This window comes from Oppia nitens, unplaced genomic scaffold, assembly GCF_028296485.1.
Source record: "Oppia nitens isolate AA-2021 unplaced genomic scaffold, nextdenovo-longstitch-racon4-pilon3 scaffold9_pilon_pilon_pilon, whole genome shotgun sequence".
Classification (NCBI taxonomy): domain Eukaryota; kingdom Metazoa; phylum Arthropoda; class Arachnida; order Sarcoptiformes; family Oppiidae; genus Oppia; species Oppia nitens.
In genome coordinates this window covers 328053-338100 of record NW_026533253.1, presented here as the reverse complement: position 1 = coordinate 338100, position 10048 = coordinate 328053, and the positions used below count along the sequence as shown (strand labels likewise).

At 24.2% G+C, this 10048-nt stretch overlaps 1 protein-coding gene across 4 annotated transcripts in view; it reads right to left on the bottom strand.

Annotated features, from left to right (window-relative positions):
- Positions 1-2419: 2419 nt before the first annotated feature.
- LOC128964495 (ubiquitin carboxyl-terminal hydrolase 2-like) overlaps positions 2420-10048 on the bottom strand; it is a 25323-nt gene continuing 17694 nt past the window's right edge. For all 4 annotated transcript variants that reach the window (XM_054311108.1, XM_054311107.1, XM_054311104.1 and 1 more), the window contains 9 exons: positions 8335-8426; positions 4147-4288; positions 3912-4023; positions 3697-3794; positions 3411-3582; positions 3223-3295; positions 3058-3136; positions 2787-2979; positions 2420-2715 (listed from right to left, as the gene is read on the bottom strand). In XM_054311108.1, coding sequence (XP_054167083.1) covers positions 2610-2715; positions 2787-2979; positions 3058-3136; positions 3223-3295; positions 3411-3582; positions 3697-3794; positions 3912-4023; positions 4147-4288; positions 8335-8426 — 1067 coding nt within the window. In that variant the 3' untranslated portion in view covers positions 2420-2609. The remainder of the gene's footprint in view (positions 2716-2786; positions 2980-3057; positions 3137-3222; positions 3296-3410; positions 3583-3696; positions 3795-3911; positions 4024-4146; positions 4289-8334; positions 8427-10048) is intronic.

Genomic DNA, 10048 nt, shown 5'->3' with positions numbered 1-10048 from the left:
ATAGATATACAGACAACTTTCCAACTGTCAAAATGGTTTTAAAAACTGCAATACTTGTGCTCAAAAACAGCTATAATAGCCTATAGGTTGATAAAGTTTTGCATTTTCAAAAACCCGTTGCTATTATAAACATATTATAATACTATACCAGTGCAACGTCACCAACATATATATATAGATAACCAGTTTTGTGTTTAGGGGGGGGGGAATGCACAGGTGCCCATCCACACAACGGTGCGCAATGCACTTGTACTTTGGAGCGCACTCCCCCTCACCCCCACACACATACAGCTAGTGTAACATTACCACAGGTCAGTCACTACAGGCGTTACGCATCACTGCCCACCGCACACACACATACATACAGCATGTGTGTGCTTAAAACAGAGAGAGAGAGAGAGAGAGAGAGAGGACATACCTATACTACTGTATCGGTAGTGGACTCTGTAGTCACTGATTGATAACAAGTTTGCTAATTAAAAATAAATACTTTAAAAAAAATGATTTTTAAAGTATTATAATTTTTAAAAAATTATTATTAACTTTTAAGATAAGTTAAACTTATTAACTGTTAGTTTTGAATAAAATTATTTATTTATAGGATATATATTTTCGTAAATTAATGTAATTATTATTTTTATTATTGATTATATACTACAGTATTATAATTTATAAATAACTTTTTTTAAGTAATAAACATACGTGAAAAATATATCAACTATTATTATTAAATTAATACAATAAACAATAGATGGATTAATTGTTTTCTTTATTGTAACAAAAATAAAAATTTTATTCAATACACTAAAGATTTTCATTATTAGTTTACTACTCTTTTAAAGTGTATAATTGAATATTGGGCTCAAAAATTAACAACAATTTTTGTGTGATTTATTTGCACAAAATGTTTATTGCATGAGAAAGTTTGTGTGAAATATATATATATATATATTCAATATATACAGTATATTAAATACAATATAAATTACAATATTTGCTAATTAAATATTCAAATTCTATGAGAAAATGTTTATTTATAGTTTTGAAATTTGAATGTAATTTTCCATATATTGTAAATGAAATACAGTATACATTAAATGCCATAAAAACTTTCTCAGACAATAAAAACATTTTTCGCAAATAAATCACTAATTGGTGCTAATTGTTAGCCATAACTAACAATTTGTACACTAAATAGAGTTTTGACATTTGACATAATTGAAAGAATTTTTTTTATATAAAATTTTAATTAAAAAAATATTAAACTAATCAAATTAAACACAAAAAATCAATATTATTATTGGACTTCACAGTTAATTATCAATAGATCTATTTTGTTGATAATTTTTTTTATCCATTTTTCTAATTATTAAATATTAAATACAATAAACAAGTAGTATTTATAAAAATTAAATAATATATTTTTGTATCTTTAAATTATATCAATACTTTATTTGTTTTACTAATCCGTATTATTTTTGTTTAGTAAATTAATTAATTACATATATATTTATATAATTGTATAACAATTAAAAATATTACAATATTATAACATAATACAATTTAATTTAATGATAACTAACATTATTATTATTTTTTTAGTATTAATAATAATTTTAACAATAATATAACTTAAATTATAGACTATATTTATATATAACTTAATAATAAGTTTATATCATACTTTAATAATTACACACAAAATTATTATTATTTTATATCAGCAATAAATCAAATCAAATATGTAATTCAATATGAAATAAAATAATATACTTTTTTTCAATAACAATAAAAGGGTTTTTTTGTAACTAATTGGTAAAAATGTGATATTATTTTTAAAAACAATATTACTTTAAAATATTAAAACACATAATAATTGGAAATAAAAATTATTAATAAAAACGATTCTTTGAATTAAAAATAATTGATAAATAATAATAATAGTAAACAAATTGTTAAAATAGTAAACAAATTGTTAAAATAGTAAACAAATTGTTAAAATAGTAAACAAATTGTTAAAATAGCAATGAATTGATTGTTAAATATCTAAATATATATTGAATAATATAATATTTGTGAATTCATTTGATGTAAAATTTTTACTTTTAATTAATTTTTTTTTGTTTATATATATATAATATATATTATAAATTACTGGAAACACTATTATTTGTTTCTAATGATTTTAAAATTCAAGTCACTTATTTGATTTTAAAAATATTTTTTTTTATACTTTAATTTAAGATTCGTTGCATTTGTTTCCAATTAACTCTAGTATTAATAATAATAATAATAGTAATAATATTAATTAAAAATCTATTCGTGTGTTATTTTTTTAAAAAATATATATTAATTAAAAAATCTAATTGTGTTTCTAATTTTTATTTTTGTTAAAATATTTATTAAAATTTTTTAAAAACTAAATTTTAGTGTTTTTTGACTGATACTTGTATCGTACGTGTCTATTAAAACTATTTTTTTTAATAATGTTTGTAAAGTGTTATTATAAATAAAATTTGTGTGTATATGTGTATTATAATTGTGTGATATATCGCACGTGAGTGCGTTTATGTGTATCTTGTATTTTATTTGTTTTTTTTTAAATAAATTTAAAGTCTTGAGGAATAGTTATTTGAATCATTGTTTTGCTGATAGAAGAGTACATAAGCATCGCTGAGTCGGGAGGCGTTGAATGTGTCCGACACGTCCTTAACTCTGGAAAATAAAAGGTATTTCCATAATTAATATCAATATCTACTGTATTTTTAATATGTAATGACCCATACCTTTCATCGTTAAAATGATACCACTTTTTATCGTATTGACAATAAGCAGTGTAGTGGCCACTGCGCGATGAGTATCCGTGATGGCAGACACAGGCATACAAACGGTATGTCCGGCCGTCTATAGTAATGCTCTCATTGACGCTAATGTCTTGACTGGAGAGCTTGAAGCCGTCGTTTGCAAATTTTTTTAAATCTAATAACAATACAAATATATATAGAAATTAATTAATTAATAACAGATAATTGAAGACAACAACAACAAAAAACATACGAAATATCAATATTTGTGGCGATCGTTGAATAGTTAATCTCTTTGTAGACCTCCGATGTCTTTTACAACGCGAACAAAACTAATTGGATTCAATCAAAATCAATGATTAGTGATATATTATTTCGCAATTATATATATATTGTTTGATATAATTGATGGACAAACCGGCTGTTCGTCGTCGTCGAGCACTTCTTGAGCAGTAAATTCTTCAACACATCGCTCGATATCACAACGACTTCTAATAAAAGCAAAAACAAAAATTTATTAATAATTATTATTATGAAAATCCGATATTAAATCCATAATTATTAGCTATTATGTGTTTTTCTATCTCATATATATAAAAGTCAAACCTATTTCTTGGCAGTGGTAGCGACAGATCCCAAAACGGATCCCAACAGCTGCTAGTATTATGACATTCCGTACATTTGATAACCGATGAAAATTGACCGACAAATAGATCAATAAGTCTGGAATCGTCGATAACTCCTTTGTATTGATTCCAAGCTTCTTGAGATGTATTTGCTGTGTGTTTAATAGACAGTCAGACAGACAGACAGACAGAAAACAAATTAATTGAAATCAATTATTTAAATCAATAAACAATAAGTCTTTGTTTTTAAAAGACATAAGACATACGTTCAATAAGTTTAGTCTTTGGTCTTTTCTTAGCCTTATTTACTTCGTCGTGCAAACCATTGATTAGATATCTTAGAAACTCTTGAGCGTCGTGTTGACTGATAATTCAATTGATAAATAAACAAATCAATCAATCAATTTATTTGTCATTCAAATATATACATATATAAATATATATATATATAAACTATACAATAAAATCATATCAAACTCACTCATATCCTCTAAACTTTGGTTGGTATTGAATAAATGTTGACCTAAATGATGAAGGATTCACGTAACCGGTGCGGACATTAGCGGCCATATCTTTGAATAGTCGACATAAACCTAATTATTTTTTTTTGTTTCAATAAAAAAAAATTAATTTAACCCCATTAGATATATATGTATATTTTTTGTAGTATTGTTTTACAAAATTATAATAACTATATTAATATTTTTTTTAATTACCAGAAAACAGTACGCCTCCCGAGGACTCGCAGCCATTAGTAATATACTCCCTGAGCTGTCGGGTAGCGTACAGGGCTTGTAGTACTGAATTCATATAACATGTGTTACCTAAATTAGTTAGACCGGCTACTGGTGTGCATATCTAAATAAATTAATTTATTGTTATTAAAAAAAAAATTTATTATTATAATAATAATATACACTAAAAACATAATCTAATTTCGTATCGTAAAAATATTGATATCATTAACTTTAAACTTTAATAACTTTTTTATTTTTTAACTTAAATAAACAAATTTGATATCAAATAATAGAGTAATAAATCACAATTAAATTGATATACTAGATGGTCAAAACAATGGTTTAAATAACAAAATATATCAAGGTAAAGTTATAGGTGTTAATAATTTAGGTACAAAAATTATTTTCGTGTTTTTAAAACGCGCGTGATTTCAGACACATTGTTGGGACCAATTGATTCCAATGCATTGTTATTAATTTGAATACACGTAAATAAACAGTAAATGCAGTGATTATCATAAAAATGGTTAAAATACAAGAATTTTCAGATGCAATTCGCCAACAAATGTATGATATGAGAGTCAGCACCGGAAAGTCATACGCAAAAATAGCGGAACTGTTTACAACAACTGATAATACTGTCCGATCAATTGTAAAGAAAGTCGAAAAGTACGGGACAGTTAGAAATCTCGCAAGAAGTGGTCGAAAAAGATGTACCAGTGCTAAACAGGACAGGATATTGAGTCGAATTGTGGCAAAAAATAAGAAGTTGACCACCGATGAGATTAAGGAAGAGTTGGCCGCCAGAAACATTTTGTGTCACAGAAACACTATTAGACACCGGATTCAAGAAATGGGTTATTACAGTGGTATTGCGCGAAGACGTCCAATGATAAGCCTAACAAATCAGAGAAAACGATTAGACTTTGCACGAAAGTACATCCGGATGCCTATGTCATACTGGAGGAAGGTCTTGTGGTCAGATGAGTCAAAATTTGAGATTATTAGTACTAAACGTCGCCAACGAGTGTTTAAAAAGAGAGGCGAAAGCATTAATCCTGATAATATATGTCCAACTGTGAAGCACTCGAAATCAGTTATGGTATGGGGGTGTATGACAGGCCAGGGAGTTGGCCATTTGGTCGAAATTCCATCAACTATGGACCGCTACATTTACGTTAACGATATTTTGACCCCACATTTGCTTCAGAGTGCCAGAGATCTACAAATAAGCGATGATTTTTTATTTCAAGCGGACAACGACCCAAAGCACACATCAAAATTGGCAAAGAAATGGTTGTCTGACAATCAAATTGAGACACTTGAGTGGCCGCCACAGAGCCCTGACCTCAATATTATTGAACATCTATGGGATGAATTGGACAGACGTGTGCCAAAGAGCGAAAGAAAAAGTTTTTCTGCGTTTAAAGAGTCGTTATTTAATGTCTGGAAAAATATACCTGAAGAAGTCACAGAAAAGCTGATCCAAAGTGTTCCAAGAAGATTGCAGGCTGTGATTGATGCCAACGGAGGCAATACTCGATATTAATATTGTTTTTACTAAATTAATAGCTTTATTTTGTTAATAATATTTAAAGTTTTGATTTCACGAAAATACTTTTTGTACATAACTTTTTTTACCATTTCTTACTTCTTATGCTTTTTTATAGATAATATGATAATTAATGCAATTTTATTTATTGACTTATAAACTTTGAAAAGTGTTCTTTCATTTGATATCAAATTTGTTTATTTAAGTTAAAAAATAAAAAAGTTATTAAAGTTCAAAGTTAATGATATCAATATTTTTGCGATACGAAATTAAATTATGTTTGCAGTGTATACTGGTATATATAATTTTAAAATTAATTTTTTATTATTTTTGATTGTCATAATTTAATAATTATTTAAATATATGCATACATTTTATTATTGTTATTATTATACAATTTTAAATGCCAAACTGCTCTACATTTTTCAAATTAAATATAATTATAGGAAATATAAAAAACATTAATTTTATTTCGTAACTCTCTTTAAATATTTATATATTTGAAATTGATATTAACTTTAATGCATTTTTATTATATATTTATTAAATATATAATATTAGTATTAAAATAGAAACATTTCATATACTAAAATATCATAGGTTTAATAAATTATATTTATTATTATTGTTATATGGATGTCATTATAATTATTATAATAATTCACATAATAATAAATTATTTATTTTGCTTGTATTTCATTATTTTTTATTTATTATATATATATACTATTACGGGGTATTTATTTCGGTGAGAGATTATAAAAACTATTAAAATAAAATTATACAAACAAACAAAGAGAGAGAGAGAGAGAGAGAGAGAGAGAGAGAGAGAGAGAGAGAGAGAGAGAGAGAGAGAGAGAGAGTATGTAAGTGACGTACAGTGAAAACGGATAGGTTTTTACGTAACAAAAACATGTACTAAAATACATGTTCAATGAGCTAATTGTATTATCATTGGATAGATATATGGTATACATATACACATCCATATATCCCAACACAAGTGACAACTCAAGAGCGCCTTGTCTTAAGTGATGCCAAATGAGGCTAAACATCGAGAGAGAGAGAGAGAGAGAGAGAGAGAGAGAGAGAGAGAGAGAGAGAGAGAGTGTGTGTGTGGTGTGTGTCAAGTGTTTGTGTATGTTGTCTATTGAGCTAATTATAGATTTAAGAGAAATTTTTTATCGCAAAAATTTATTTATAAATATATTTAAAAAACAGTTCACATATTATATACATATAACGTTAGTAAACATTGTGAAAAAAATTGTTTTTCGAGAAACAAACTCAAAGTTACAAACTTTTAGAGAGAGAGACAACAAAACACAATAACACAACATATTAGCACCACTTGGGAAAAGTTAGGCAATAATGGATAAGTAAACGTTTGGCACAATAATTGAAAATACCGTTTAATACTACTGTACCACCACTACTACTACTACTACACTAATAGTTAAACAAAAACAAAATATATACTTAAGTACTAAATAAGATTATAATAAGTGATCTCCAAAATAAAAAATTAAGTCAAAAGCCTTGAATAAAAAAAATAAATTATTAGTGAAAACATATTAACAAAACATAATAATAATAGCATCTCGTGTTTGACTCAAATATCCGAAAAGATACAGAAATTTTCAGTTTTCGTTCCCGTATTTACTTTATACATGATATACTCATAACTGTATAGTAAATAAACAACTAATTCATGGTTTCCGTTACCGATAAAAAAAAGACAGATAGAGAGAGATAAAGGAAAAAAAATATTTACAATTGATTTTCCCATAAAACTTATCAATTGGGTCAATACTATTTAGCGATTAAATTTTCAGTAAAGTATGTACAGTCTGTATGTATAAGTATAGTTAAATTGCCGAAAAAAAATTGCGGCAAATAATTGATCTCTAATTTAATCATTAGATTGGTTTCCAATTTTATCTCATTATTATTATTATTATTAAATTTATTATTAAAAACAAACGTAATTAAAAATACATCACTTCAAGGATATTAACGGAAATTTAAAAAAAAATTAATATTTGTATTTTAATATTTATAAACTGTATTATTCATTAGTGTATTATTCAAAATAATTAAAAAATAATAATAATATTTTAAGACACATTCCACAAACAAAATCAATGAAAAAAAAAATTTGAAAATTATAATTTTGGCATCACTTAAATCGATTTTCTCATAAAATAAAATTTAAAAAAAATTGAATTTTTAAATAACTAGATAAGTATAAATGATTTATATGATAATACAGTATATAAAATTTATTTTTATTACTATTTGTTTAACAGTAAATTTTCTTTTATTGTTTTTTGAACAAATGTTTGCTTAAACATTTATTTAATTATTACTATTTAAAAAAAAAATTTTGTGGATAAAAATTGATTGAATAGATGACTATAATAAAAAAAAAATCAGATAAATTTAGCCAATTATGCTGCTTACTAATATATATATATATATATAGTTGTAGACAGTTATTTGCATTATAAATTGCATATTCAGTACTTTTTTTTCAAGTATTTTGTTTTTAATGTTTGTATTTAAAATAAAATAAATATAATAATAATTTTTATAATGAAAAAAATCAATAATACCTTTGAGGGTATGTCTGGTTCATTATAGTCCAGACTCGATCGTCTCTGATTATAACGGGTTAATGTCACCGATGATGGCGATGATGACAGTCCTGTTGTTAACAATAGCGGTGTTAATAACATTATCGATAATAATAATAATAATACTAATAACTCATTAAATTTTATCACATAAAACAAACTGGCAGTCAATATATATATATATTTATTTATATATTAATACACACACTGTATATAACAATAAAATCAAACAAAAATAAAAATAAAGGAAATAATTGTTGACGTCTTTTGCTGAGAAAAATAAAACAATTGGAAAAAAACTAATATATCTATAATATAGTAGATATTATTAGACGTTTTTGATATTTACTGATGAAAATGAATTTTCCTCATAAAATTTCATACATTTGAATGAAAATATAATATTTATTTATTATTTTTTCAAAAATCAGTATTCAATTTAATTTTTCACAAAAATAATATTTCATATCATCTTTTATATAGTGTATATACAGTATATATATATACACATATATATTGAAATTATTTACTGGTAATCTTAAGAGATAATTATATGACTATAAGGTCCGAAAAGATATCATTGGAAGATTTTTTTTTAATAAAAAAAATTGTATATAAAAATTTATACACAAATAAATAATAGTAATAAATAAATAAAAATCTGATATATTTATGTATCAACAAACATAAATTGATAATAAATTAAAATAAAGTTAAATGTCATAAAAACTATCCAAAAATGGTAACAGATATATAAACATCTTTCTATATATATATATATATACACTGTATATACAACTTGTTTATTATTATTAAATGCTATATTCAGTTATCACTTATAACTACTATTAACTAACATAAGGATAAGTGTGTAGTACTATGAATATGAATTATAAACTAAATAATTTCTAATTGTTTTTTTTTCTATCGTAATATATCTACAATACAATTAAAGTAGTAGTAGTAGTAGTAGTCATCTAATAATTTGTGAATTTGGGTTTTTTAAACTAAATAACACACTTGTCTATCATACGTATATTTATGATAAATTTATTTTTAAAAAAATATATAATGTGTTATCATTGAATAAAAATTGTTATGCAAATTATCTTATATATATATATTATCCTTTATTATTACAAAACAATTTCTTTTAAATTTTATTTTATGTTGTAGTTGAATATATTAAAGAAAAACATTTATATATTAAAATGACATTTTAAAAAATTTTCACTCATTTTTTTACAGCATATCTATCGTATAATTATTGAATTTATTAGTTTTTTTCATAACGAAACGTTTTTAACGCTAATGACATCAATTTTATAAATTATCAAATAATTGAATATATAATAAATGCATAATAAATAGCTAAAGTAGTTAAAGTAGTTAAATTTTTATTTTAAAAAAAAGTATAGACAACTTATCATAACTTTTAACATAAATTTTAAAAAAAACATTTAATATTTTATTTGATTTAACATTTTTAACATTTATCATCGTTTCCAAACAAAATATCAAATATATGTAATAATATTTATCTAAAATTAGAAAAAATTTTACATCTACCTATTGCACAAAATAATATATATAAAAAAAGTATAGGTAATTATAAATTATGCAAAATAGCAATTTTTCAAAATAAATATTTTTTAATGACTACTAAAAAAATTGAGAGATGTAGCAAAACTAG